Below are 27,932 nucleotides of genomic sequence, written 5' to 3'. Positions count from 1 at the left end.
AACGATACATGAGGTTATGACTAGAGGAGAAGTCTGCTTTCTGAGAGGGATTATCGATGTTTTGTTGCTTCTCCTACTTGTCCTTATGCACGACTGTTATGTATTAGCGCAACTTTTACTCGTTTGTTACACAATTTGGCCATGGCGTTTCGCTTTACCTTTCTTACCCCTTCCCATGTATCTCATATACACAGTTCGGTTCGTGTGGGCTAGTATGACATCCCGTTTTACCTGCAACATCTATGCTCTTTCCCTCAATATCCCATCCACACTGAAGTTAAATCTTCTTGTGGTAACCTCGCTCCCCGAGCAACGATAGAAATGATGCTGGACATAGAGACGTGGGGTGGGCTGTATTTCCACACGCTCGATTCGTCTCCCTCCCATACCCACGCTAACAGTTCCCCGTGAGAACAACGCCCATCCCCCCCTCCGCGCCAGAGCCTCCCGCCACCCCGCTACGTCGCCGTCTTCGATGTCCTTGAAGTTACGCTCAATGAGCGAGAAGTGACGGTATGGAGGCGAGAAATGTATCATGTCGGGCAAGGAGTGGGTATGAGAAGAAGAGAGAAGCGTCTAGTAGACAGGGAGGGGGAGGTTACGGCGCGGGGGCAGAGAGTGGATCAGTTGACGGAGAGGGTAGAGGGGGTGGCTATTGAGGTGGAGGGGATGCTAAGGAGGTAGAAAGAGGATGCACGTGGGGGTTTGGAGGGGCAGTGAGGAGATAAGGTGGGGTAGGCGTGTGTGTAGGTTGGCTTTGATCTGGTTTTGCAGTCTGCATGGGATGCTGAGAAAGTTATGCGTGTGGAGAATCTGTCGCGTGGTTGGATAGAGGGCCCCGCAGATGATGCATAAGACCATGATATCTCATCTCAACAGCTTCGATTGGGCTTTCATTCAAGCGCTTCGTGTATTGTGGGAACAGCCATACATAGAGGCGTTTGAGCCCGGCAAGTGTCAGTGACTCCATCTCTCTTTCTCTCGCTAAATTATAAACCACAGGTGATGACTACACGACGACCATCCGCCTTCTTTTGAACCCCGCGTGGGTCTAGTCGCTATCACTCGAATCTGATTCCTCGCTCCCCGAACCACTGTCACTGCCACTGTCGCTCTCAGAGTCCGAACTCTGTGCGCTCGGCGATGCAGAACCCGAATCCGACGCAGAGTCATCACTTGAATCGTCCTCCTCGCTCGAGCTCTCCTCACTACTGCTGCTCTCGTCACTACTCGAAATATCGCCTCTGCGTTTGCGCTTTTTCGAATCCCTCACTGGCGGTGCGAGGTCCTTGACTATCGGGTTGATACTATTTGTCTGGGTAGCTGGCAATATGGGCGCGGTTCGTCCAAGCGCCGTCAAGAGCGCCTCAGCACGACTCCGTCGCAAGCGACGAACATATGCGTCGCCGTGAGGATGGCCCACCAGTGCTTCCACATCGCCCTCAACTTTCCGGCGTTTCTGCTCCTTGGCCACGCGCTCTTGTAGAGCTTCGTCTTGGGCTGCTTTGCGGGCTTCGGGGTCGTCCATAGATGAGTCTTGAGCGTCTTGCTCGTTGAGCTCGGTAACAGTGGAAAGACAGCGCTCTTTGAGACGCTCGATTACGCCAGCACCTTGGAGACCTTTGATGTACTCGAGTAGGGCTTCCGAGTGCTCGTCGGGTATGCGGAAGATGTTCAAAGCGTTGTCCACCACGTCGTTTTGCTTGGCTTTGTTGAATTTCCAGTTTGAGCGATCGGTGTAGTATTGCGTGAGATATGAGATGTAGATGGAAGGATCCTTCTTCTTGCCCTTGGACGTATCTGGTGTCGTGGTGATGGGGTTCTTCTTAGTGTCTGGAGGAGCTGACTTGGCTGTCTCTGATGCTGTTTTTGCTGCGGTCGGCGTCGCTTCCTTTGACTTTTTCTCGTCCTTTTCTTTCTTGTCGAGTTTCTTCGCCTCGATCTCGTCGGCAATCACGGGTTGTGATACAGGTTCAGTAGACGCAGATGGCGCGCCTTTCAAGTCTGCAACCCACTTCTTGAACAAATCCTGTCCACTGCAGCCATCCACCTTCTTCGTGTCCGGAGTGAACGTGACAGATTTTCGACGACCAGTCCGTGAGGGTGAGCCTGAGATATCTTTGCTGGCGATCCTGTTTGCGTGCTGATGTCTTTGGGGTGTTGACATTGGAGGCAAAGTTGTGTTGTCTGTTTCGATGGACGCAAGTAAAGTCGGCTGCTTTCTCCTTGTCACAAGCCCATCAGGTGAGGGAGCTGGATTGGCGGCACGCTCAAAGTCTGGCTGCTTCTTGGTGGGTTTTGGCTCGACTGGCAAGTCGGCTTTGATTTTCTTCTTGCGATCTGATTTTGCCTTTTTCTTGCGATAGTTGGGATCTCCTTTGGGTTGTTGCTCTGATGCTGGTGCTTCTTCTGGGGTGGCGTCTGCGGCTGCATTGTCTGCGATGGGGATTATCGGCGTTTCGGTGGCCGAGTCCCCGTTCAAATGGGTATCCTTGGTCTTCTTTGGGGGTTGGCCATGGTCTTCTGCTGGGTCGTGTTGGTGTTTTCGCTTACCAAGCTTTGAGGGTGTTCCATTTGCGGCAGGCGTGATGGCAAAGTGAGAGTCGTTTTGAATGCTCTCCGGTTCATCATTGATTGTGAGCGGCTGCACCTGGCCACGGGCAGCTTCAGGCACGTCACTTGCGGTGACTCCGGATTGAGCCTCGTTCTTCAGGCCCAGTCCCAGTCGGCGCCAGGCAGGAATCCTGCTGCCGTCCAGTGCCATTGTCGTTTTGGAATATGGAGACTTTTATGAGATCGTCTGGCAGGTATATCCCATCGCTCATGCCCGAATCAGCTCGTGCAGGCTGTTCTGTCGATTTGCAAAGATCGAATGGGAGAGCTCGCGCAGAGTTTTGGAGCAGCGGCTGAGCGGCTTGGCGTGACGGCGAATCGTGGCCAGGCCCCGAGCTCCAACGCGTTCAGCAACAATCCACGACGACAGACATCGCTCACCTCCGAAGACGCCGACATCCCGCCCGACTTGACTTGCTAGAGCTGCAGAAGAAGCTGACGACTATTTGCCCGCACAACCGACCGCCGCCATCATGTCTGGTGCGTGGAATGCCATTCCAAATCGCGGCTTGGGTGGCCAGTACAAATGCTAACAGCTCCCCCCGTCATGTAGGAAGCGCAGGCTACGACCGACACATCACCATCTTCTCGGACCAGGGCCGCCTCTATCAAGTCGGTGCGCATTCGTTTCCTACCTGCCCCACCTCTGCCATGGCAGCAGCGACCGTCGACGCTCACCCCAGCTAACACGGCGGGCACGTAGAATATGCATTCAAGGCCATCACCGCGGCGAACATCACATCACTGGGCGTGCGGGGCAAGGACTGTGCGGTAGTCATCTCGCAGAAGAAGGTGCCTGTACGTGCCAAGGATTCACGGCGCTGCTGCGTGGGTGGTTGACGTGTGCACACAGGACAAGCTCATCGACCCCTCCTCCGTCTCGCACATCTTCAGGCTGTCGCCGTCTGTCGGCTGCGTCATGACCGGATCCATCGCCGACGCCCGGGCCTCAGTAAGCAGGGCGCGGGGTGAAGCTGCCGAGTTCCGCTACAAGTACGGCTACGAGATGCCCTGCGACGTGCTGGCGAAGCGGATAGCCAACATCAGCCAGGTCTACACACAGCGGGTAAGGACCCGCGGATGAGGACGATGCTTGTGTGGTGCTAAGACTTGTGCAGGCCTACATGCGCCCGCTCGGTGTAGCCACGACCCTCATCTCCCTCGACTCCGAGTACGGCCCCCAGCTGTACAAGTGCGACCCGGCAGGCTACTACGTGGGCTACAAGGCAACAGCATCTGGCCCCAAGACGCAAGAGGCGCTCAACTTTTTGGAGAAGAAGCTGAAGAACAAGGAGCACGCCGAGGGCAGCTGGGAAGAGGTCGTCGAGCTGGCCATCACCGCCCTCAGCACCGTCTTGTCGGTCGACTTCAAGAAGGGCGAGTTGGAGGTCGGTATTGTGGGAGGGCCCAAGCTCAACGGAGAGGGCACAGACGCTACCTTCAGGGCACTCACCGAGGAGGAGATCGACGAAAGACTGCAGTCAATCGCCGACAAGGACTAAGGAGTCACGCCCCGGGCCTGGAAAGGCGACGAGTGAGCTATCGAGGTAGGAAGTTCAGGAATGTGATCTGAACCATGACGAGATCCCAGGTAGCATGTTACGGCCAATCAGACGTCTAAAGTGCGCGAGAAAGCACCATGAATCCAAAACTTAGACTCAAACTCCTGCATAAGTGCATCGTGAACTGGCAGCCGCGACCGCAATTGGACATGCACGCATTCAGCTCTGGCTCCACAAGTTCTAACGGCCATAGTTAGCAGACTGTGTTTCAGCATGGCTTCAGCCGCAAGTGTTTGCAGGGACGCAGGAAACGGGTTGAGTGGTTCAGCGACGTCATTCCACTAGTCGACAGCCGTTCAGGCACAGCCACTACTTTTGTGGCTGACATCGCTACCCTGATGATGGCTCGTAGAGCGGTGCGGGTAGCTCGCGTTATCTTGCCGGACTCACCCTCTCAGGTTTCCTCAGCATTGAGGCACGCGAATGCCGCACCGCCAATTACAGGTTTTGGCGAATCACCTGCCACGTTGCGGCTGGAGGCTACAGCTTGCTCAATGCCCTTGCCCGACCTGACGGCCGCGCTAAACCCTTCTCGGAGATGTGGCTTCCGTTTAGCTGCTGAGAGTCTTCCCAAACCGCCCACTCCAGCTGTCGTGGTACGGACCAAAAAAGCTGCTGCGGTTCCTGCATGCTGCTTTTCCCACGACTCAAGCTTGGCTGCTATTCTGATGCCATCAGACATGTCAAGTCGACAATCCAGCAATGCTAATGGTGGCAGAGCCAGCTGGACGCTACAAACGCTTCAGATGTGGAGCTCTCGGCAAGACGTAGCGGCGGGAGGGAGTTGCCCTGGCTCGAGCCTTGCAGAGCATGCTCCTCTTCGTGGATGTCTGTTGACCTCATATATTTAGTAGTCGCCACGCCTTCGTTGATCGACAGAGCATCAGGACATCTAGTTCATTCCAAGACCAGCCTTGGACCAGCTAACCCGACTCATCAACTCTACCAACCATCTACTATCGCCAACATGTCCGACGGTCGTAAGGCATCTCCTGTTCCCAGATCATCGCCGTTCCTCCCTCGACTCCAGCCTCAACAATCCACTCAAGCCTACACCATTGTAGACCTCTCACTGACACCGCCTCCAGTCAATGACGCCCGAGCTATTCGCATAGCCGAAATCATGACCGACTTCCGCAATCTTCAACACTACCTCAGTCAACTTCGTGCCACGCCTACAGCAGAGGAATACTACCTCGAAGGTTTCTCCCTGATGCGCCAGTGCATCAGTGAGGCCCACACCATCCTCCAAACGCCCTTCAATGCAACTGGCCCTGCGACAGGGGATCCAGAGAGAGAGAAGCAGCAACTGAAGACGTGAGTCCTCCAACCTTCATCTTGTGCCCCCTAGTCCTTAGTTTGGGACTCGGTCAGGTGTGGAAGGAGATGGATTAGCAAAAGGGGAACTTGCAGCTAACAACACCTCTCAGAATCATCACAGATTCAGCCGTCCGCCGCTTCCAATGCCAAAGAGCATATCTGCGCGCCCATGCTGGTCTCCGCTGGATGCACTCGCGAACCAATATCCTTCAGGGTGCAAGGCCAAATGCATCTCACATCGCTGCCCTGCAACAAGCCGACTCCACCCTCCGCAATGAGCTTCTCGCAATCACCGACGCGTACGTTCAGGAGACGTTGCAGAACCAGGACGCGAGCCAGGGGAAATGGTTACAGGAAGATCCGACCCTGGCACAGATGCAACAAGTTCTTTTGGCCCGACGATGAGCACTTGGCCTGCCATTCGACATCCGACACTTGGCGTCAGTGCGACGAAGACTTCCACGAAAGCTATATTACAACCTCGATATTTTCTACTCGATACCCCTTGATACACAACGAAATTCGCCATTGGTCTTCGCTATCGTCTTGGCCTTGACTTGGACATTTGGCCCTTTTACTCGAAAAGACCATTTCTTTTGCAATATACATGGCTATTCGATCTTCTCTCAGACTCGACATATCGCACTTTCTTGTCATTTGCCGGTTCGGGCTACCGCAGAGCCAAGATTAACTTTCAAACTTACTCTTATTCTTGCGCCAGTGCCGGTGCTGGTCACCGGTACTTTTTTTCTTCTTCAAAAGATGGACGTTTTCTTGGGCCAGTTTAGCGTTGGTGCTGGCGTTGGCGTTAGCGCTGGTGCGCATGCATGTCGTGCTCTTAGCCGACGGTAGGAACCCAACACACATGGCATGGCAATTATCAGAAAAAGTGACATGGCTTTGCTGCATATGCATGGTACGATTAGTTCTTTCTCTTCTCTTGTCTTCTCTCCAATTTTCTTTCTCTTAATCATTTTCTGCATAATCAGGTAGTAGTAGTGTTTCATTTCGGGTCATCACAATACAAAACTCTTCCAAACTCCACTCATGATTCAAGACCTCACAGCCTCACCCAATCTTCTCCCATGTCGGTAGTGACCGGCGGCTATTTTTCCTTGTCGTCTCTCCTAGGCTACATGCAGCCCAACATGTATGTTCAACTATAGTCTAGCGCGCAAACTAGGAACCTTCAGCTCAGCTACCCTACTTGATCACGGACGGTGTACCGACCCAGCCCCGGAACCCACCGACGAGTGAGGATAAGGCTGGAAATTCCACGACAACGGTCTGACGTGACCACGTGAGGCTAGTAACCGCTGAGAGCTGACGATCTCTGATGACGTCGACGTTGTAGTCCGTCGGTTAGTCCCCGTGATGTCCTGACTAGATACTGCTATCGTGAATCCACGGCACTCAATGAGTAGGTACAGGTAGGTATGTCTTCCTACAGACATGACACATGCGCACAGCACTTTCACTCAATACATGACTTGACTTGCCTTAACACACCGCCTTGACATCATCATCAACATCACCACTACCTGCTACTCCTACTACTACTTTCCCATCGCATCCCTATCCGTACCGGTACCCCACCATCTCTTCCCAACTGAACGACCACGACGCGCAATACTCATCCTTACCCAAGCCCCATCGCGCACCCCGACATGACTCGTCGACAAGCGGTCTGCGCTTGCGGACTCCCCGTGCTCGCTACTGCGCGTTCCCGCGCGCTATGCTCGATGCGGCGTAGCGCCGCACGGAGGGGCCGATGCGCTTGTCGCGTATCGCGATCGCGGTGGTATGGCTTGTTGGGGAGGGGGAGGGAAGATTGGACGGGATGTGGAGGGAGAGGAGAGGAGAGGTGGGTGTGTGGGTAGGTAGGTAGGTGTGTAGGTGCTTGGGTGTTGTGCAGAGATCTGGGAAAGGGAAGAGTGTTGGGGGGTTGGAGGGCGTGGACTGGCTGGCGAGCTGGGGGAGTGAAAAGGAATTATGGATGTGCAGTGTGGTATGGTATAGGGTGATGTATGTGATGTGGTGTGGTGTGATGTGATGTGATGTGGGGGTGGTGTAACGTGGGTATCTCTGATGCAAAGGTGGGTGTGGGTGTTGAAACTCGAAGTTCATTATTCAACCGCGTCCCATCGCCCTTTTTATACTTGACTGAGCACTGAGATGGTGGCAATATAACAAATCTTTTGCCCGTGAGCGCCAGCTCGCAGACTAGTTCGGTCTGGACGTGGACTGGAAGGGGCGATTTTCCAGGGGGGGCGGAAGGAGGGTCGAGATCTGCATTCTTGCATGCGGGATTGTTATCAGATCTGCGGATCTCGGTGTGGCATTCCTTCCCGCTTGGGTGTTTGGGGTAGGCCAAATATCCATTCGTGGCTTTTCAGGTGCAAGGCAGTGAGAGTGGGAGTTGGAAGAACAAGAGGACGCAAGAAAGATTTTACGTCATTTACAGCTAAACGGTTTTTGTGATCACGAAGTTTGCGTCACGATATATATCTCATGTTTGAAGGGCAGATGTTACACACGTTGGGCTGTCAATCTGCTGATATATGTTCAAGCATGTTCATATGCTCTAGGTGCTGCAGTCGTGGGCAAGTCGCAGTCACCCATTGTGGCATGCTCAACAAGCGTGGCAAGACCTCTTTCGGTAAAATATTCGTGTTTTTGCTTGTAGCTTCAAAATCGGGATCGAGACTTTGTTACATTTCTCAGTATATCTACAAGTCTTCGTGTTCTTGCTATGAGGCTACTTGAAGCTATCGATGGTAAGATGCGTAATTGGAAGGTAGCAGATGAGCGATGTGTTAGTTGTTTGATTTAGCTTGCCTATTGCAGGTTTTGAGTCGAAAGTGATATGTACAAGTATAGCGGTTCGATTTGTTTGTCATAACTGAGACGGGTGGTCTCATGAATGTGCAGGAGGGAGCGTTGGAGTAGCCTGTGCTTAGTAGAAAGGATTCGTGTTTGCATGTATTTGATCGTCTGGTTTGCTCTCGACGAGACTAGAATTGCAAAATTGGGATAGTGTGATTGGTTTATGATTCTTGCGTCGTTTCTTAAAAAAAGAATGCAGAAGCGTTGACTTTGTCCATGGCGAGCTAAAATTAGCTATGCTATTTTCGATTGTTGTTTGGGCGTACCGATGTTTACCGTGGTAGTAGGTTAACACAACAGAGAGAAGCAACTCCTATAGATTCGGAACGTAGTATAGATACTGTATCCAAGACCTAGGCAAGCAGTAACGATTAGCAAGTACACGTTGTGATAGTAATCGTAAAGTAGAGCTGATTAGTTGTTTCGTGACGTCTGGCTGCTTGACATGCTAACGCAAGTACGCCTATTCATAAGTCCAGGCGACAGCTGATGGTAGTTTGGTTCCTTGAGTTGGGACCGTGAAAACCTCTCAATCGGATTTTGGATGATCAGAGGAACAATGGCACTAAGAAAGCTAGATCATACGTTAGCAGAAGTCGATCGTACGTGTCATATGCACCTAGTACGCAGATCAACAGATCCGACTAATTTAATTTCAACGACCGTCTTCGCCTCTGCTTCGGGTGAAGTGATATTCGTCCATCTCGCGTATCATTGGCTGCCCTATTTGCGGGTTTACACAAGTCCCGAGAACTCTCTGTCTTCGATTCCATGATCGACGATTGGTTGTTCGAGACGAGGCCTTTTGTGTAGAGTAGTGTCATATTCTGCGAGACCAGGAAGTAAGTGATTGGGTCGGTTGGAGTCCACTATTATCAATACAAACGATGTGAGTATCATAAGATGCCTTGCCGACACCGAGAGCCGCGGACCCGAAGGATGATTACCACTGAAACTATACTGGTTACAACACTAACAGGCCCCAATCTCTGCAAAGCCTGCGAGTCTTTGTTGCATGATCATCGAAGCTTAGATCTTCAGGTTTGTCCCAAACAGGATAGCTCGGTGTGTTGCGCATCTCCATTCTCACGCCAGTCTCCGGATGAGCACGGCTCTTGCGATTGCTTGACTGGATCACAGCTCGGCTCTGCCACTTTCGCACGGGCATTGGACTTCCTCGGGTTGCGCCATGTCCCGCTTCATCTTGAGCTTGATGTCTTGTGCATCTTTCTGTCCCCGGTGGATAAGTCGAGTTAGTCTGGTAAGGATAGCGGTGTCCAGGTATCCTTGGAATAGCGAAGGTGTGAGGCTTGCCTCCACGCCACAATGTCCAATGTTACGTGACGAGGTTCGATAGCCCATAGTAACATTGCCTATGGGTGCTGATATTAACATGGAATGTAACCCTATACAAACTTAACATTAGCATGCGGTACTGTCAGAATGACACAATCGTGTGTCGAGCGCAAGAGATTGCATTCAGGCATGCGGGGCGTTCTGCGAACCGGATCCAGATTTCGGAACTGGAACATGGAGTGAAGATTTGGATGCGCATATACATATCGATGTGTTGTTCACGGTGAGAGCTGCCGGTATTGAGGTTGAAACGGGTTCGTATATGCGACACCCGCCTGATGAGGTGAAATTTTCGAAGTGAGTGTTGCCACAGCGAATAAGGGCTACCAGAATGGGTTGTTAGGTCTTGGTCGAAAGGGCAAAAGTTGTGTCAAGAGGACTCGGAAGCCTCACTATTACGAGATCCAAGAGTGTATCTCGATAGTGGTCTGAGGGATTTTATTGACTTTCTTCCAGACAACCCGTCACATCCTCATTCACCTTGATTTGAAGATTCTTGGCGACACGTCCGAAGCATAGTTAGTGACATGATATTCAGCCTAGCCATGTCATATCTTGTATAGACTTTGCTGTATATTTGCGATAGTGCTCTTGAAACCTTATCGATACCACTTCGTAAGCAACCCCAGATCATCGTGCCGGTAAGTCCCCAAACATCGAAGGTGGGCATCAAGACATGAATTATCTTCCGAAACGCATCTCTCGGGATTGGAATGCAGCAATGCCCACCCAGCCAGGTGTTGAAATTGGCCTGTGAGGGGGTAACCTTGCAATCGTCGCTTTGGACAGGTGTTCGCTGTGAGGGGCAGTCGAAAGCGGTGAGCCCGCCACAACGTGAGGCGAAATAAGCGCGCTGTCACTTCTCCATCTGGAGATCGTAAGTGGGTCGGAAGGTGGCTCGGACGATGAAGTTCGGTTTGCGATGGTGATCGACAACGTCTGGTTCTCCATGTACTTGGCAAGAGAAGCGCCGCTGCCCAAGCGTTCGGAGTGATCTGCGTAACAACGTAAGGAATCAGAAGAATGGTTGCAGGAGCTGTTAGGGTTGTGGTGGCAAATGCGTCGTTTTATACGCTCATGTACTGGCAACCGATCTTGAGTTTGTAGACGTGGCAAGCCGTGCAGTATGCAGCGAAAGATGCGAACCAGGATGGAATGCAGAAAACGGTTATAGTTCGTCGGCAATTATCACAAATACAGACGGCAAGGCCATCCTTTCCTTAGTAGGTGTGAAAGAAGGGCGTTGTATGATGATGGTTCTGCTCGCGGCCCAATGAGCGCGATTGGGCTGACAGGGCGGAGAATGAGGCGAGCATCGGCATCAATGCATAGGTAGAACCCAACGAGGGGCTTCCACTGCATGATCTTGGGAAATGATACTGATGTTACCGTTAGCGTTCGGCGTACTTCATACCCAGGGTGTCGTAACCTTGATAGCGGGCTAACCAGAAGTTATAAGACTTCTGGGTTCATGCTCATCTTCCAGATTCCAACAGCGCATAGTCAAAAATCGAACTCAATTTGACCATCTACCTTCTATTATACCATACTTGCAACTGCGTCGGCTCCAAACCATGGCTGCTCAAAATTCGTACTTTGTCCCCGGCTATGGCATCTCGCGAGCCGTTATTCAGAACGAGATTCGCTACCATTGTGGTCCAGACGCCATAGTCAGGCCATACACCTTCCAGGTACGACAAGCTAACATCGGAGTTGCATTTGACAGAGATTGCAGCAAAGCTGACTCGCATATCAGGGACGTGACGGCTTCCTTGTCTCAACTTTCGGGCCTCCATTAAGCAAGGTACTTCGCTCGTTCGAAGCCTCGTATCCAAGGCTGATCTTAGTAGGCACAAATTGACGACTTGAAAATGTCTTCTCTCGAATACGAAGAGAAACAATCGCGCATAGGCGGCGAATCGGAAGTCTTCGTAAATGCGCCAATCCCGATAAATCAAAGGGTACGACGAAGCCAGTGAATATCGACATTGGAATATCGGATACCACCAATTTCCTTTTGTTGGCGCCGCGGCGGAGTTTTGAAGTCTGCATTATATCCCATTTTATGTCGCATACCTGGTCTGCGTTGGAGTCTCGCTGGACATACGTTTTGCCGTTGCATAACGTTCGAGAGTTTGTGTTTACTGTTTTCTATTGAGATGTTGATGAGCCACAGCGATTCCTGTAATTGGTGGTCCAGTCCTTTGGTGTTTTTCAAGACGACCTGTTTTCAACCGTCGTACTACGATTCAGAAAAGATCTGATAGGCCAATACGTAAATGAGCACTATATTCCCGCATTCCTTCGACTTGAGAATTGAGATTTCTCGACGAATTGACGATCCGTACCATTCGTGGCAAACACACACAGTTGAGTGTGTCGTATCCAGGTTTAGGAAGAAACCAAAGTTCATGCTCAGGGTACAGTGAGGAACAACGTTCCTAGAAACAATCACGGATGGTTTCCGTTGACGTACTCTTCCGAAATCTGTTGAACATGTGACTCGTCCCGAACTTCAAGGAGGAAGATATCGTATCGCAAAATAGCCATGGACGGTGGTTCAAGATCACAACACAACCGAGACCTGCGTACCAATCAGCATACACCTCTGCCGCACAGTAGATAGGAGTATGCACAGCTCCACCTCGCGTCGCGCACACATCGGTACCATAGTGGCTTACTCGTCGAGATGATCAGTTCTTCGCATAGCTGACCCCTTCTTGATTGCCCAACATCGGGTTGATACAATGGCGTGTGTGGCGCTTGAGTACAATAAAAAACGCTTCTAGGCTAACCAACAATGCGCGTCTCAGGAGTCAGGAGGTTGGGGAGAATGACGGAGGAGAAGCCGATTGAAGGAAAAGAAACATGATTGGATGATCGCATGAGTAAGCGAATGCGTAAACTCCAACCCTTACTCCAGGCCCCTCACATAACCGTTACTCCCATGACGGTCTCGGTCTGTTTTGCATTGAAATTGCAATGTGTTGACTTTATGGTTTAGCGATGAGAACCTCAGCTTCATATGACTTATGCTTCGCTTCACCACACGGCACTCAGCAGACACTGAAGTAGCCAAGCTCACCCACGGCCTCTACCGGGACGTCTAGCTCGCCTTGTTGGTAGCTTATAACATATCAATCTCATCTTACTGGGTTCGAACACACCAGCGTCTCACATGCGCTGTTAGTGTCACTGCTGAGGGGAGCCTGCATTCACTCCACGACTCAAGGCACACATCAATTCGACGTTAGATGGAACAAGTTTGAGTCAAGAAGTGGCCGTCCAGGGCTATCTGCACAATTAGGCGCGAGCGGTCTGCAACCACGATCACCCTTGGATTGTGAACGGATCAGAGGCAGCATTTTCGACCCGCTACAAATATCGCAAACTAGGAACAGAAAAGCGCGCATAGTCTCAATGAGAGGTAAGTGCTGACTGATGCCAAATGACTCGGTGACTACAAGAACATAGGATTACTCGTCTTATTCATAAGCATAAGATTATCTGTACGGGTACAAAAGGAGTGTTCTATCGGCCTACTGAGATGGCGACGCGAGAAGAGCTATATGCACAGTCTACGAGACTCGCCATCACTTGCTGACAGTTTCCACATGTATCGACCTGTGTTTCGTTACTTTTGCGTGAAAATTTCTCAACGTATACCTGCGATCCCGTTTTGAAGCTTCAATTCCACCTCACATTTTGTCACCACAACAATTTTGATGTAGAGACTTATCATCACCTTGCTCAGACGTAGTACACGACATCAATACCCTGACTCCAACATCAGTCAGTATTCAGCAACCATGGATCCAGCGTCCGGTATCTGGTAGCCATTGACCGCTTGCAACCTGCCTCAGTGTAGATGTGAAGTCATCACTTGAGCCCCATAAAATCTCCCACGGAACAGTAATGAGTCAACAGATAATCAGAACGAATTTACTGTACAAATCCCAAACCTGGGTAGACCTTACCTCACGGTACTACCCGCCTATCTTTACTGTCATCACATTGTCTACCCTCCTTCAACAATCTCAACAGTGCTCGTAGAGTAACTTCATACCGCGCTGCTTACTGTGTTGGTTGTTGACCAATCTCAACAAATCGAATTTCAAATCTAGGTGGCATGAGCGAGGACCAGGGGGAGAACGATACGACAAAACTCAGGTCGCAGTGATAGTTTCTCCGGTCGACTTCCACTCTTTACCTCTTCAAAGTTTGGACCTGATAGAGTTCGATTGGCTCTTGACTGGTCCCAAATTCCCTCTTTTGTCTCTTACTTTCCATTTCATATTCACATCTATTGGTCGAACCAAATGTTTCGATGGTTACCTGGATCCTCGAACCATAAAACATGATTTCTTTCGTCAAATGCTGTTTTCACTATTGGTCGGAATTCCATCTGGAGAAGTATTCTCTGTGTGATGGAACCATGGTTCCAGCTGCTGCATTTCTAGTATTCCATATATAAACTCCCCCCAAACTGCCGTACACTCCCCCAAAAAACACCACAAACCCATCACCATCTGCCATCAACGAAAACATGGAGACTCCTCAGCCCACCCCAGCAGCAAACTGCCACACGTTCCTCGCAAGCCACATCTCCGACATCCAGCCCTCGCCATCCAACACCCACTGCTCCATCTGCAAGGACCCCTACATGGGCGCCGACTCGCCCGTCCAGATCCAAGGCACATCAGGCTGTACGCACATCTTCGGCCGATACTGTCTGCAAGAATCGCTCAAGACCTCCAACAAATGCCCCTATTGTCGGGCAATCCTATTCCACATCCCGTCGTCGAACACTGCGCACGAGATCGCCACCAATCGAGACAGGAACGTCGTGGCGAGGATCCGGCCAACCGGCACGCAGGACTTGTATCCCGAGAGTGAGTGGCTAGTTACGCTGACGCAGCCGAGTGCTGGAAGGGGAAGGACGAGGAGGGAGACGTCTTCGGTGCAGGAGCAGAGTAGGGGCGTGCAGAGCGAAGCTGATGGACGCGTTTTTGAGCGTGCGGAGGCTCAGGTACATGCGCTTTGTCTCGGCAGACGGTCTGGACGGAGGGCCTCCTTTGGTAAATTCTGGCGCGATATATGGAACTTTTGAGGGATAAAGCGGATATAAGGAGTTGATGAGTGGGTTACTCGGTATGTGTGTCAGATGTTTTTTCGCATTTCGACTTAGTCAGGCTGGAAGATTGGTTGAGCGCTGGTTGTGTTCTCTCTTCCTGTGCAGGACTAAGCGGGATTTTTCTTTTAGAGCAAACCCCTGAATACTGATATCATAGATAGTACATTTCAGTTGCAATCCAGAGAACATACGTACCTTGGTTTGGATCATCTTAGTGTTCCCGACTCTGCGCTCAAACATTTACATATTCAAAGCCATGACACCGTATCTTCGCTGATCTCTGAGTACCCACTCACAGCACAACGCGTTGTTCTCTCGTCTGTCTGTTTTCAAACGTCATCGAAACTATTGTGTATACGTCGAGGGATAAGAGGCAACATTGTTCGTCGGGGCAAGGCGGCGAGGTGTGAAAGACAGCGAAATCAGGGAAGGTTACACACGACAGATGAGGACAAGCGCTGAAGGAACATAGTCTGGACAGGGCGATAACGAATGAGGAAGGTAGAAGACGGACCAACTATAACCAAGGCATCCACATGGAGAAAAGTCGGAACCCAGTACCGAGCAAACGATAAACCCCAGCGATATGTACTGGATACAAAGCAAAACGAAACACTGTGAATGCAAAATTTTGAATTGCGATATATACGTACATTCTCACATGCTCAACTTTGTAATGCACTTATGTCCGACGAGACAAAGGAGCGGTATCCATATCCATATCCAGTTCCCTGCCTCTACGCCGCCCTAATGTTACTTAGACTCGAAACAAAAGAGGCGCAAGGCCTACCACCAAACTCGTTCTGAGATACACCGGACCAGCGAGGAAAGGAAAGGAAGGCGCAAAAGCGCAAAGAACGGAGGACCGGAACACCATACCCATCCCGAACTACACGCCACCAATCGCAGAATATCAAGAAGCAAACCATGTACTAGTTGCGCCACAACACCACCTGAATGTGGCCCAGTCCACCATATATACACACAAAAAGAAAGCAGCTGTAGGTGGCCTGACAAGAGGGTGCGTGCGCGTACATTTTGGTTCCTCGACCTGCTGTCCCATTCGATGAGGTAGGGGAGAAAACGTTCTAGATGTGTTGCGCCGGGGTGAAGACGCCAGAGTGACGCCGGGATGACGTGAGCCAAGCCTCCGAAACGCCCTTCCATGCATTTTGGGAAACGTCGGCAGGCATGCCCGGAAAAGGAGATGAAGGACAAGTAGCAGTGTATTACAAGATCGTATGGTTGTGTGGTCGTTATCGTGGAGGCTGTCGAAGCCGCATGTCATGGTCCTGGTTTAATAACTAGGATCGGCCACAACATTAGCGACTTGAACGCTACGCAGCACGCTCAGGCGGCTAACTGACTTCCAGATTGCTTACCTGGAAGCTGTGAGCGTGTGTTCTAATACCTCGGAGGATAATGCGCGTGCTCCTGATGTTGTGCACTTGATGTCCGAGGGGGTGGAGATACGAACCGGTTCATCATCTGTCCTTGTTGCATTTGCATGCCCATGTGGTGAACACCGTTTGGCTGTAGTTGGGCAATGCCGTACGGGTTCTGATGACTGATGTCGCTGCCGAGGAAGTTATTCATGGCGGCACCATTGAGGCCTTGAGCCTGCGAGACGGGACACTCCTTGTGCGCGAGGAGGAGAGTCTTGAGGTTGACAATCTCCTCGCGAAGCTGGGTGACGGTAGAAGAAAGAGCATCGTTCTCTGTACTGAACAACTCAACCTTGGACTGAAGGTTGGCGAGCCATTGCTTCTTCCGTTGTCGGCACTTCAGCGCAGCAACCCTTGAACATGTCAGCACTCATATCAGCGCAGGGACTAAGCAAACTGACCTATTTCTTTCCAGGAAATTCTTCCGCTTCTCCTCGTCGGTCATCTTCCTGCCCTTGCTGTCAAGCTCTTCGTCCTTAACGTTCATCATGTCTTCGTCAGAGTCTTCGTCTTCGTCACCAATGGACGGAGCAGCAGTACTCTTCTTTCTGCTGCCCTTAGGTATCTCATCCGCCTTTCGCTTGGAGCCAGCGGTTTGTTTGCCGTTGATGGCACCACGCTTGCCGCGCGATCGTGCAGACGACTTGTTCTGCTCGCTTGCACCGCTATCTGAGAAGTCACCTGTGTCGGCAGATGCAATACTGTTAATTGATCCCTTGGTGTTGCGACGTCCGTGATTTTGATGGACAGGTTGGACAGGCATATGCCCTGCGTTAAGAGACTGTTGTTGAGGAGGCATTGAGAACGGCTGCTGGCCATTGCGAGAACCACCGTTCTGGCTGGCAAAAGAAAGCAAGTCATTAGCGGCACTGCTGACGTCATGATTGGCGAATGGGTCACTTTGGGGGCGCTGCTGTTGTGGCTGGGGCTGCTGATAGTTGTTTTGGCGGTCCATTGCTGCTGCCATTGCGTCTGGCTGAGATGTCGGCGCGCCTGCTACAGGGCCCTTGAGTTGGGTCGCTTGGTGGGCTGCGCGCAAAGCTGCTTGCTGGAAATCACCAGTGCCGGGCGTGACGCCGCCGTTCTGGAGATGGAAAATAGCCTGTGTATTAGGACTGGGCGCTGGGAACATAGAACCACCTCCACCAGGTGTGAGACCAGTGCGAAGAGAGGACTCGTTAGGAGTAGGAAAGCCACGGAACGACTCGCTAAAGTAGTCGGTCTGTCCGGTAGGTCCACTAAGCATAGCAGGACTCAGAGGTCCAGCGCGCAACGACTGCCAACCTGGTGTAATACCTGGAAGCGGTGAAGGTGACGTAATGTTCGCGACAGGGGGCAGAATAGTACGGCCGCCCGGTGTCTCTACGCTGCCGTTGCCGCCGAAGGATTGTTCGAAAACGTTTGGCTCCAATGAGAAGGGATTGTGTACAGTGTTGAAGTAGTCGGGCGTATCGCTGGTTGATGTAGGTACGGGTTTAGGGGGAGGAGCCAGCGGTTGTGCATTTGTCGTTGGTGGCTTCGCGTCTGGTTTGGCAACGGCTTCCGCGACAGGAGCTGCTTTCGGCTGTTAGAACGATGTTGCGGTGAAGATGGACATGGAGTGTGAGTGACAGCAGTCTGTTGCGATGGGTAGAGGAGATGAGAGGAAAGTGTAGACTTACGCTGTTCTTGAGTGATCTCGACCTTGGCAGGTTCTGTCGTCGACGACGTGGTTAGTCATGTCTGCGGTAGCGACGAGGTTGGGGAAGTGACGATGCACGCGCAATGGCAGGCGCGACTGTCGTGGAAGACAGGACGGGAGTAGAAGAGGAGTGAGACGCGACAGGACTAGGGGCGACGGCTAGGGGATACACACCTTCAATCTTAGTCAGAGCAGGGAGGGTATTTTTACTGTCCTTGGGAGAGGACATGTTGGAGTTCTGGGGGGAGGTTCGCGCTGATGATGTCGCAGCAGCCATTCTGTGGACGGTGACGTAGCGGTGGTGGTCAAGGGAGGGCGATCGCTGGTGGTACTCGGACGAGCCTAAACTCTCTCTCACTTTCCACACCCACGACGTGTCTCGCAAACTGCAACGGCGCGCACAGGCTTCGCACTCGAATTACAGGTCACGTATTTCTGTCGATGGACTTATTAGCGCACTGGATATGAGATGCAGCTGTGCAGCTGTTGGTGCGGAAGGATGGATGCGGCAGAGCAAGTCGTCGCAGGGCTTCGTGGCGACGACGCGACCACGACAACACTCAGCAGCAGAACACAGCGACGTACCTTGAGCGATTGAACTCAATGCGCCAAACGCGGGGTAATGCGCCTGGTCTCAAGTTCAATATTATTGACTGCCGCCACTGAAGTCGCGATAGCACTGCGCGGTTGAAGAAGTTCAACGGTGACGTCAAGCCCCTAATCAGACGCTCGTAGCCGTCGCAAGGCTTTTTTCAACACGAATGCGCTGTTCTACAAAGACCAAGACAAATCCGGCAATCTGGTCACAGCGAGGGTACGTTCCTTGAATGTTCAAATGAGGCTCTGGCCTGGGCGGGGACGGGGATTGTGCTCGTGGGTGACGATGACAATGGGGTGAGGCGTTCGATGAGGTCAGAGGGAGCGACGATTTTTGGAGGTGACGAGGTGACGCAGCTCGTTGTTCTAAAACGTGATGGATCGAATCGAGCGCCGAGCTCCGTGGTTCCGTGGCTCCGTGGACCATCCAGAGCGCCAGGCTTTTTCACCGCTCTCCACACCGACGATCATTGCGCAATTGAGCTCGCTTGCATTAAAGCTCCTCGGCAATGAATCGCGACGAAAGCTTATCAATCATTCTTGCTTTCAAAGCAGTCTGCGCACCATCGCGATACACGTTGTAAACGACCATACCGTTGCGCGCCGAGGGTCTCGCTCAGGGACTGATACGGGGTGGAATACCTCCATTTGAGAGTCCGCAAAGCGAGAGGTGACACAAATTGGAACGGGATGCACGTGCCACACTGCCAGACTCGAACCAACCAGCCACCCTTTGAGTGTGTCGATCTCCTGACATTTGATCGATCGATGCCTCTTTTGTCCGGCACATTCTACCGTCAGCGCAAATAGGCGTGGCTAGTGCACCGTAAAATACGCATATGGTGATTGTAGTGTGTACAGCGTTCTAGAGAGTACTGTGGTGCTGATATACTGTATACTCGTCGATATCTGCCTACTCGACAGGTTAACGTCGTCAATGCCGTTGATCTAGTGACAAAAGAATTCTCGACACGCTAACTATCCTTATGCTTTGGACACTCATTTAGAGTTCGTAAAGTGTTGTTTGGGTGCTTGATAAGGGCCCACATACAACGTGCTCTTCTTCGAGACATGAAATCGAACACAGCAATCACCAGCTTGCAGAGTTGGAGGTATAGCATGGTGGTAACAACCCACATGTCCTTCAACTGTAAACATGTATGGCTGCGATTGAATTTCCATTCAACTGGTTTATTACAGTGGTGTACAACAATATATTGACCGGTTAATGGTAAAGTGCAAGTATATCTGGAGATATATCTCAAGTAGACATGATAAGGCAAAGACTACATCGAACTACCACAATTGAACAAGTACAGTTATCTCACTCCTCCAAAAATTGCGTTCTCTTTCAATGTCACACACAAAGCCATATCTTGCCCCTCCCCACCATAGCCTCGTTCCCCCGTCTCCACGGCGATCGGCGTAGAGGGGCACCGGAGCTCTCCGACACGCGTGGAGAAGCAGCACCGTGTCCATCAACCGCACAACTCTCATATCACCCATCCGCTCCCATCACCTCCCACCACCGCACCGCACCTCATCGCGGCATCAACCAACCCACAACACAAAACACACACCCTTCCCGCATCTACATGCCCGCCCCCGAACAAGCGCAATCCCGCATCCTCGCCCTCTCCGCCCACCTCACCTCCACCCCACCCCCAACCTCCACCAAACCCAGCATGTCGACCCCCGCCCGCCCCCCAATAACATGCCACGTCCTGGACACAACGCTCGGCCTTCCCGCCCCCTCCATCCCCGTAACCCTCACCCTCCACCCCTCACCAACCAGCACCTCCCTCTCGCCCACCACCACGCCTCAAAAATTCACCGCAACCACCAACGCCGACGGCCGCGTTACAGAATGGACGCCCAGCTCGCCCTTCGCGACGGATAGCTTGGAGGATGTGTTTTCCCGGCCTGAAGATCAGATGTATAGTCTTTTATTTGATACGGGGGCGTATTTTGGGGGGAGGGGGGTGAAGGCGTTTTTTCCGGAGGTGGAGGTTAGGTTTTTGGTTAGGGGGGAGGTCAAGGGCGAGCATTTTCATGTTCCGGTGCTGTTGGGGCCGTTTGGGTATACGACGTATCGTGGGTCGTGAGGGAGGGCGGTGGCTTGTGTGGTGTGGTGTGGGGGGTTACGGTGTGGTTCAGGGTAGACAGGGGAGGGCAGACATGGGGTACCTGTTATGCTGTGGTTGAGGTAGCAGATATTGAGTTCTGTTGAAACGCATGCATATCCTGAAATGTACCGCAGTAGCGGTTGGGTGTTTCACGGTGACAGGAAGCATCCATGTTGTTAAGCGTGAAGTCGTGCCAAATTGCCAATCAAAACTTGACAACATACACGCATAAGCCTCACAAGGAGGTTGTTGAGACATCAATTACAAGCGAGAAGACAGTATCGATAGACTTCATTCCGAATCTCTCAACTATATACAAAAAAGCAAATCGTGCTGTCGTTGCACATGGTACTTGGATATCAATAGAAAGAATAGTGGTGGCATTGAAGAAGCCGAAGAAATAAAAAACGTGCCGCAGTGGCTAAGTGTATCCAACATGGAGAGAAATGCTGGTCAGAAAATATGCACAAAACGAAATCAAACGTCAGCCCTATTACTGTCTGCAAACGGGCTCCTGTCCCTTGCCCGCTTCGAAGTTTCCTCTGCTATCGAAGCCATGGGCATGGGAGAGGTATTATTTGTATCGTACGAAACCACGCTCTGCCCTGTAGAGGGTCGCAGGCTGTCAATGGCAGAGCTGTCGCTGAATGGGCTTTGGGGATTCGTTGGCGTATATTGTAGGTCGATGAGGTTGGAATCACGGGTGCTTGCCGAGTTGCGCATAAGACTGCGTCGGGAGCGAACATGGTCTTCGTCGTCAGAGTCTGTCTCGTAATCTTCGCTTCCGGCTTTGCGGGCGCGTGCGTGGGTAACGCCATCGTCAGACGAGGCGACAGAGAAGTCTGTGAGGGGTCTTGGAGGAGCGAGACGGATATCAGGTGTGCGGCTGGGAGTTGAAGCGGCTGAGCTCTTGAGTGTAGCATCGGATCCCTTCTTTTTGGTGATGTTGAGCGCGCGGACCGGGCCTAGCTGGGCGATGGTGCGGGCAGAGTTTCCAGGGTTGATGCCAGGCATTTGGATGCGGATAGGCTTGACGGCGTGTCTGGGGTCGATTTGGGGAACCGGGGGAGTTTCAGGACTCAGCGATTCAGGGCTGTTGGATCCCCCTGACTTGACGCTGACGACAGCCGCCTTTCCTCGCACAACCGTCTGGGCCGGTAGCGGGGAGACAATGGCGTTCTGGCGGTACATGGTCGAAGCAACGCTGTTCCTGGCAAAACTCGGTGCCATGCTTTGACGACCGCCTGTGCTCGTCGATGCCATGGAGTCGCGGAAGTCGGGGACGAAAAAGTGCTGTTCCGGGCCCAGGTAGGGACTGTTGGCAGACGAGTGGGATAGGGCGGGAATGGGGGGCACAGGTGGGACGAGGAGGTCTGGAGAGCCAACCCCCGAGCGGTTCGTGACGCCAGGGATGTAGGCGATCTGGATGATGTTGGAGGCGCGGGTGAGGACGGACGAGGCCATGGAAGCGACGGTGTGTGTCGATGCTCGCGCGCTCCGCCGTGATTCAAAGTCGTCCTGTGCCTTCTCCTGCTCTGCGGCCTGGGCCTCTTGCCAATCGACCTCAGAGCGCTGCCGCCTCTTGCCCTTGAGGCAGTACTTCCAGACGATGAATGTGAGCGTGGCGATGAACAGGACACCTCCAATGACTCCTCCGGCTATGGCACCGACGTTGGGCTTGCTGGCCGAGGAATCTCCAAAAGTCGGGTCTATGGCGCAGACGACGGACGAGCAGGCATCGCAGGTTGTGGGCTGCTGGATGCACATCTGGCCCGACGGGCAATTGAGCCCTGCGCACGAGGGCGTCTGCGGGAGACATTCGACGCAGCGCTTGACGACTGTGCGGAAGACATTTTCGATTTCTGCGGGCGTGTCAGCCGGGGACAATTGATACTACAGAAGATGAGCGCACCTGTGCGGGCGCTGGCCATGATGGGCGGCGGTCCAGGGGAGTGATCGGGCAGGCGCGGCGTAAGAGGGGATTGGAGACGGCCGTCAGCGACTTGCACAACGAGCCAGCGATGTGCGACGCTCTCAACAAGACACTTCGGAGTGCGACGTGCGTAGATCGAGGACAAAGAAGCAGCGATCGAGGTGGCGCGGCGCTAACAAGGCGAACGGGAAGGGACGAGGGAACAGCGCCTGAGGTGGCAGGATCCAGGACGGCGGCGGGAAGGCTCAGCGAGTACGGTAACGAGTGACGGTGGGAGCGAAAAAGGACGGGTGCAACAAAGAAAGCGAGGATGCAGGCGCGGTAGCGGTAGATGAGGTGAACCACTGGTGTTGGGCCTGGACCAGTTCGTCTTGTGCCAGGTGCAGGGCGCCGCGCGTGTTGCCGTGTTTCGACTGTGTCCGCTATGCCAGCCGTCGCAACGTGCACGCCGGGGATGATGGAGCGGGTAGGAAAAGTAAACGTCTAAAACGCTGCGCTTCGTCTGAGGATGCTGTGTCACAGATCAGCGCTCAGCTGCTGGTCGAGAGGGGTTGCGCACTCTAGGTGCGGTGCTTGCACCCTTTCCCGCTCTCGCGACTAAGTCGTCCCTCTCAGCCCTTCCTGGCTGGTGGCGCTGCGCTTAATCTATTTATTGCAGCCCTAGTGTGAACAGCTGCACCACCAAATCTCTCACCACGCTCGCTCCAGCCTCTGCTGCTCGTCCTGCACGTCATGCGATGCTGCAAACGTGTTGCACAGCTTCGTGCACTTGGTCGGCTCTTGTCGACGCTGCTTGCCCGTTGCTACACCTGTCCCAGGACCCTCCAGGTTGACGCTCTGCAGCTACCGCGCCTTGGCTAATATATTGGCATCGGTCCTAATAAGACGCCGCCTTTACATTCCTCACTCCCGCAACGTACCCATGCAGCCAGACTAATGCTGACTATTTACACACTCTCTCCTCGTCGCCCAGTCGCAACTTCATTCTCGAGCGAGTACGACTTCGACGCAAGCCATCGTCAGCCTGAAAACCCTAGCCAGAGACACGCCCACTCGCTGTGCCCACCCTTGCGACGACGCCCCTCTTTGAGTGGCTCCATCCACATCGAGCTCAGGTACCAAACCAGCATGTCCAAGTGCCTGACTAACCAGCAACCTATCAAACCCACGAAACAAACATCCCTGTGGGGTCACCCGCAACGTCCACGCAATCTCCTCCACCAGCCACTCACAACCCAAAGGCGCCATATTCTCGCAACCATGTACCACCGCCAAAGGATCTCCCTTGCTGACTATCGGATACTTTTCTGATCACTGCAGCAGCGCACAACCTGCAATGCACGCAGCCATCCTGAAAATATCCGACTATTCGTCATGAAGCTGAGGAATGCTGTCTTGTAGTATTCTAGACTCTACTCCCGGACTAATGCGCCCTCGTCCTCTGCTGAATTCGACATGCGTTATTTACATCAGGCGACCGCTCACAAACGCAGATGCACCAAAGGTACGCGACCTGTGCAAACCGCATAAATCTTGCAATTTGTTTCACGACGCTACATGTGGAGAGGCTGTATTTCAGACCGCTGAAACATCGTTGATCTATTTCGGCCTGTTGTCTGACAATTATCGGCTGTCCGTCGTTGAAGGGTCACAACGGGACGATAATTTACATGTTGCTGACGGCCTTGGCGATGCGTGTGGTGCATGTACGACTTAGCAAGGTGATAAAGATCGATCAGACACAGCCTCAGGGTTTAGCAGCTTAAGATGAAAAGTTAATAGATCTCGGATCTCGCCGGACTCCTCCTTCGTTTCCAAAACTACATGGCTCGTTGTCGCGCCTTTATAAAGCAGCACGGTCAGAGTAGACAGACAGCGCCCTTGTTTCATTCTATCAGATTATAAGCGGTCATCTACCTGTACGGCATGTCATCCAAATTGCTCCCAGCAGAAGAGCGAGGAGCACAATTATTGTGTATCGAAAACCTTTGAGGGCTTACATTAATTTGCGTTACATGAATGCGTCGAATCGAAATTTACCAAATTTGTCCAGCAACGTATGGATTATTGTGAAGGTTTCACATCTCTGCTTTTTCCTTTTTCTTTCACAACTAGTACTTTGTTGCGTTCTCTTCGGTTGAAGAGGGAGCAAACGCCATCTCCAATCCACCAGCGTGCGTCGTCTGTCGTTTCGAAGTTCCACAACCAGACTTCCGACTATGCTACTATTAGAGTCTGCATGTATACACACCCAACACAACAAAGCAACAGTATTCTCCCTCCAGCTTCGGACGTAGAGGAAACAAGCCCCAACATCCGATCCACTCCCCAACTTGTTTCCCCTTTCCCACCAACTCCCTCATATCCTACCCCCCTCCCCCACAATCTTCACAATATCCTCATACGACACCCCCACAGGCCTCAACCACTCATCCAGCCCCTCCTCCCTAACCCAACACCTCTCCATCCCCCCATACACCACATCCCTCCCCTCACCACGATCGACCTACCACACGTCAGCCCAACCCCAAGAACCAAGAAAAAACGAAAAAAAGAACATACCTCATCCAACGGCCCCAAACACGCCATCCAAGCCCCCCCATTCCCATACCGCGCCAGCACCGGATTGTGCGCCGCGATCTCGCTGCACGTCGCGCAGTGGATGTTGGGCGGGAAGCGCGAGGGCGAGGGCAGGAAGAGGATTAGCAGGGGGAAGGAGGCGAGTGTGGAGAGGAGGAGGGTTAGGCAGAGGAGCGCGGCGAGGATGTGGCGGATTTGGAGGGGGGAGTGCGTGAGTGCGTTGGTCGGGTGGTGCGCGTTGCCGAAGCGGTTTATCCAGCCCATTTTTTGGAGGGCGTGGTTTGGGAGATGGGAGGTGGGGTGTTTGTGGTGGAATCGGTTTGTTGTTCTGGTGTTTGAGGGCTTGGGAAGTACGTCGATTTGTGCGAGTCGCTTGATGCCAGCTGGTGAGTGCGCGGCGCTCATGGAGTGGGACGCGATACTGCGTTCCATGGCGCGGGTGAGGGGTAGATACACCTTGAGGTGGTACGGCGCTCAATCGAGCGTTGCTGTACTGGTTGGATGGAGGGGTTACGCTCACTCATCGTGTTACGATGACCGTTAAGCTAGTTCTAACGTATGTTTGTAACTTCCCGAACAGGCAACGTTTTGGTCCAGCCATTATTTCCGTTACTTGTAGGTGTAATAATGGCGGCTTGTGGTGAGTGATGTAATTTCGTATGTGTGGTTCGTGGGGTCAATTCCAATCGCCGGGTTCGTGATTCAAACCGTGCTATCTTTTCGACTCGCTGCTGCAGTCTGATCAACCGTTTTCGATATCGCGATCTCACCATGGGTTGTCGTGAGTTCCTCCTGGCTATTGTGTATACCAACCCAGCTTAGATCTGTATCGTCAAGTCCCATCCCCGAGTTCGGGTTCCGCACCGGCATGCTCCCGATAGTCTGGACGTGGATGTCCTCGCCCTTCCCCGATCTACTCAAAGGCTGTTGGCGATAACCATGAGTATCGTGAGAGACATGTTTATTGCGGAAGGCATTAAAATGGCCTGCAAATGCGGGGCAGCAACCGATAATAATGGCTGTTCGAGGTCAGTTATGGGTTTGGCTCGTCTTCTAGATGCTAGCGTACCGATGGAACACTCCACTATGCCCCAGATCCCAAGCCAGGCGGGGTCAAGGCTGCTTGTTTTGTCGCCTTGCGCCTCGTTTGCGGCGACTTGGGCGACGCGCAGGGTGGCTACTGTGATGCAGACAACGCCGCTGGCGAAGAGGAGAAAGATGGCGGCTTTCTTAGTGCGACGCATGTGCAGATCGTAGGTAAGCCGCATGGGAAGCGCCATGACTGTGGAGATGTGTCTTAGAGGATTGCTTGGTAAGTGACCACAAATACTTACTCATGATGTTTGTGCTTGTATCTGCCGCGAAGGAGTAGTAAAGGCTTGCAAGTTGAGCAACTTTTCTGCTGGGTCCCTAGTTGCTTGATTAGAAAGTATCGATTACTTGCTATTTGAATTTGCTTTACCTCGCATCCTCCAGTCCAGAATCCTGATATTGACGGGCCACAGGATCTGAAGTACAAAGCATAGTTCCCGATATGAGTCTGTACCAATTGTGAGCTCTTGACCCAAAACGAAGAAGTCAAGTTTTCAATATCACTTACCATCACACAAATACAAACAATCGCCCACCAAATAACGGTATAAATTGTAGGAACACAAGCTAACAGCTTCCTATACAGAAGAAGGAACGCAGCTTTGATGCACCAGAGCGTCATCCAAAACATGCAGGGAGCAGCGAGGATCATCTTCGATACATGTTCGACTTCGTCTGATAGTTCAGGGTAAGGCGGTATCTTCCCTTCGGAGACCCTATAGAGCCGCCTCATATAAGGCGAGATGCTGATGTACAGCCCGCACATGCAAAGATAGCAGGCAAAAGCAGCGAGCACAAAGCCATCTGCCACCATCAACTTCCTGGGATGCAGCAGCTGGAGCCCAAATCTGGTGAGCACAACCAAAATTGTTATACTGCCCATGACATACCCGACTGTGACGATGGTGTCCTGCTCATGGTTTTTGTCGTGGGAATAAACCATCTAGAAAGACCTCTAGCAAGAAGACGGACGATGGATTCGAGTTAACGATAAAGGTGAAAATGTTTGAAATCGATTCGCGGTGCGAGTAGTTGCAGATTCATGTATAAAAATGCGCAAGTCAAGATTGAAGCTCGATGCACTAGTCCGGAGTGGCTGAATGCGGGCAGTGACATGCAACCCCAGGTAGAGGAGAATATTTCCCAAGAACATCGAGTGATTATTTCCCGGCTACGGGTGATGAATGGACGGGACGAGGCGGCCGCCAATGCTTGTATGTAGCAAGGTTCAGATTTGAAATCACAATACCGCCGGCTGAATCCCGTAAAGAAAAAGAAGATCCCTAAGGCGGAGATTATGTTCTTGTGCAGGATTGTAAGGCGTCATTTTAGGTATATTGGCTGGCGTAGAGCCTGTCATGTTGGATAGGTCCAAAGCTACAGCGAGTGAAGCTGTTGAGAGGCGGTTCGTTTTGGGAGCACGTCGTTTCGATATGCCGAGGCGGCACACGGTTAGCGTGAACGCACACGGCCCGAAAGCGTCTGCGGTGTAACTTCGGAATACCGTAGAGCTGGAGTCTCAAAAGTTGGACAGCTCCGTTCTTCCCCACTGCCAACAGCAATACAGTCAGGTGATAGGACTTTGGCTAGCCTCGGTTTCATCTGTC

The 27,932-nt window shown here is 52.2% G+C and overlaps 11 protein-coding genes across 11 annotated transcripts; 7 read left to right on the top strand and 4 right to left on the bottom strand.

Moving 5' to 3' along the window:
• Window positions 1–1,051: 1,051 nt before the first annotated feature.
• Window positions 1,052–2,764, bottom strand: P153DRAFT_280878 (uncharacterized protein; the record flags this gene model as incomplete). The annotated part of the gene is made up of 1 exon (XM_033663105.1): window positions 1,052–2,764. The coding sequence occupies one exon, from the start codon at window positions 2,762–2,764 to the stop codon at window positions 1,052–1,054; it is 1,713 nt and encodes a 570-aa protein (XP_033528207.1).
• Window positions 2,765–3,086: 322 nt separating this feature from the next.
• On the top strand, window positions 3,087–4,115 carry P153DRAFT_380996 (N-terminal nucleophile aminohydrolase; the record flags this gene model as incomplete). Its single annotated transcript, XM_033670000.1, has 5 exons — window positions 3,087–3,093; window positions 3,167–3,229; window positions 3,317–3,411; window positions 3,467–3,679; window positions 3,732–4,115. The coding sequence occupies 5 exons, from the start codon at window positions 3,087–3,089 to the stop codon at window positions 4,113–4,115; spliced, it is 762 nt and encodes a 253-aa protein (XP_033528206.1).
• A 199-nt stretch (window positions 4,116–4,314) lies between these two features.
• On the top strand, window positions 4,315–5,135 carry P153DRAFT_99415 (uncharacterized protein). The gene has a single exon (XM_033673543.1). The coding sequence runs from the start codon at window positions 4,514–4,516 to the stop codon at window positions 5,024–5,026; it is 513 nt and encodes a 170-aa protein (XP_033528205.1). The 5' UTR covers window positions 4,315–4,513; the 3' UTR covers window positions 5,027–5,135.
• A 7-nt stretch (window positions 5,136–5,142) lies between these two features.
• P153DRAFT_372380 (uncharacterized protein) lies at window positions 5,143–5,900 on the top strand (the record flags this gene model as incomplete). Its single annotated transcript, XM_033669389.1, has 3 exons — window positions 5,143–5,155; window positions 5,264–5,492; window positions 5,606–5,900. 3 exons carry the CDS (start codon window positions 5,143–5,145, stop codon window positions 5,898–5,900), a joined length of 537 nt encoding a protein of 178 aa, XP_033528204.1.
• A 5,266-nt stretch (window positions 5,901–11,166) lies between these two features.
• On the top strand, window positions 11,167–11,838 carry P153DRAFT_392461 (uncharacterized protein). The gene is made up of 3 exons (XM_033671149.1): window positions 11,167–11,428; window positions 11,494–11,541; window positions 11,588–11,838. Exons 1-3 carry the CDS (start codon window positions 11,312–11,314, stop codon window positions 11,714–11,716), a joined length of 294 nt encoding a protein of 97 aa, XP_033528203.1. The 5' UTR covers window positions 11,167–11,311; the 3' UTR covers window positions 11,717–11,838.
• Window positions 11,839–14,283: 2,445 nt separating this feature from the next.
• Window positions 14,284–14,847, top strand: P153DRAFT_353057 (uncharacterized protein; the record flags this gene model as incomplete). The annotated part of the gene is made up of 1 exon (XM_033666413.1): window positions 14,284–14,847. The coding sequence occupies one exon, from the start codon at window positions 14,284–14,286 to the stop codon at window positions 14,845–14,847; it is 564 nt and encodes a 187-aa protein (XP_033528202.1).
• A 1,309-nt stretch (window positions 14,848–16,156) lies between these two features.
• On the bottom strand, window positions 16,157–18,496 carry P153DRAFT_99243 (uncharacterized protein). Its single transcript, XM_033673542.1, has 4 exons — window positions 18,172–18,496; window positions 17,978–18,010; window positions 16,718–17,870; window positions 16,157–16,669 (listed from the first exon to the last, which is right to left on the bottom strand). The coding sequence occupies exons 1-4, from the start codon at window positions 18,272–18,274 to the stop codon at window positions 16,276–16,278; spliced, it is 1,683 nt and encodes a 560-aa protein (XP_033528201.1). The 5' UTR covers window positions 18,275–18,496; the 3' UTR covers window positions 16,157–16,275.
• Window positions 18,497–19,965: 1,469 nt separating this feature from the next.
• P153DRAFT_362874 (Hydroxyisourate hydrolase) lies at window positions 19,966–21,073 on the top strand. The gene has a single exon (XM_033667241.1). The coding sequence runs from the start codon at window positions 20,190–20,192 to the stop codon at window positions 20,697–20,699; it is 510 nt and encodes a 169-aa protein (XP_033528200.1). The 5' UTR covers window positions 19,966–20,189; the 3' UTR covers window positions 20,700–21,073.
• A 124-nt stretch (window positions 21,074–21,197) lies between these two features.
• On the bottom strand, window positions 21,198–22,651 carry P153DRAFT_372374 (uncharacterized protein; the record flags this gene model as incomplete). The annotated part of the gene is made up of 2 exons (XM_033669388.1): window positions 21,198–22,582; window positions 22,633–22,651. 2 exons carry the CDS (start codon window positions 22,649–22,651, stop codon window positions 21,198–21,200), a joined length of 1,404 nt encoding a protein of 467 aa, XP_033528199.1.
• Window positions 22,652–24,338: 1,687 nt separating this feature from the next.
• P153DRAFT_99101 (uncharacterized protein) lies at window positions 24,339–26,095 on the top strand. Its single transcript, XM_033673541.1, has one exon. The coding sequence runs from the start codon at window positions 24,713–24,715 to the stop codon at window positions 25,775–25,777; it is 1,065 nt and encodes a 354-aa protein (XP_033528198.1). The 5' UTR covers window positions 24,339–24,712; the 3' UTR covers window positions 25,778–26,095.
• Window positions 25,936–27,268, bottom strand: P153DRAFT_380987 (uncharacterized protein; the record flags this gene model as incomplete). Its single annotated transcript, XM_033669999.1, has 5 exons — window positions 25,936–26,252; window positions 26,303–26,515; window positions 26,568–26,643; window positions 26,696–26,773; window positions 26,834–27,268. 5 exons carry the CDS (start codon window positions 27,266–27,268, stop codon window positions 25,936–25,938), a joined length of 1,119 nt encoding a protein of 372 aa, XP_033528197.1.
• Between the last annotated feature and the right edge of the window lie 664 nt (window positions 27,269–27,932).

Source organism: Dothidotthia symphoricarpi (assembly GCF_010015815.1).
Source record: "Dothidotthia symphoricarpi CBS 119687 unplaced genomic scaffold P153scaffold_2, whole genome shotgun sequence".
Classification (NCBI taxonomy): Eukaryota; Fungi; Ascomycota; class Dothideomycetes; order Pleosporales; family Dothidotthiaceae; genus Dothidotthia; species Dothidotthia symphoricarpi.
The sequence above is the reverse complement of the archived record's forward strand: the minus strand, read 5'-3'. Positions and strand labels throughout refer to the sequence as shown.

Excerpts from the sequence above, each read along its gene's own strand:
- P153DRAFT_99415 (XM_033673543.1), top strand. The coding sequence starts at position 4,514 with ATGATGGCTCGTAGAGCGGTGCGGGTAGCTCGCGTTATCTTGCCGGAC.
- P153DRAFT_392461 (XM_033671149.1), top strand. The coding sequence starts at position 11,312 with ATGGCTGCTCAAAATTCGTACTTTGTCCCCGGCTATGGCATCTCGCGA. Across the intron at positions 11,429-11,493 it reads TCAGGCCATACACCTTCCAG|GGACGTGACGGCTTCCTTGT; the intron begins GTACGACAAGCT and ends CTCGCATATCAG. Across the intron at positions 11,542-11,587 it reads TCGGGCCTCCATTAAGCAAG|GCACAAATTGACGACTTGAA; the intron begins GTACTTCGCTCG and ends TGATCTTAGTAG.
- P153DRAFT_99243 (XM_033673542.1), bottom strand. The coding sequence starts at position 18,274 with ATGGCTGCTGCGACATCATCAGCGCGAACCTCCCCCCAGAACTCCAAC. Across the intron at positions 17,871-17,977 it reads CGAGATCACTCAAGAACAGC|CTCCTGTCGCGGAAGCCGTT; the intron begins GTAAGTCTACAC and ends AGCCGAAAGCAG. Across the intron at positions 16,670-16,717 it reads AATTTCCTGGAAAGAAATAG|GGTTGCTGCGCTGAAGTGCC; the intron begins GTCAGTTTGCTT and ends GACATGTTCAAG.
- P153DRAFT_362874 (XM_033667241.1), top strand. The coding sequence starts at position 20,190 with ATGCCCGCCCCCGAACAAGCGCAATCCCGCATCCTCGCCCTCTCCGCC.
- P153DRAFT_99101 (XM_033673541.1), top strand. The coding sequence starts at position 24,713 with ATGGATTATTGTGAAGGTTTCACATCTCTGCTTTTTCCTTTTTCTTTC.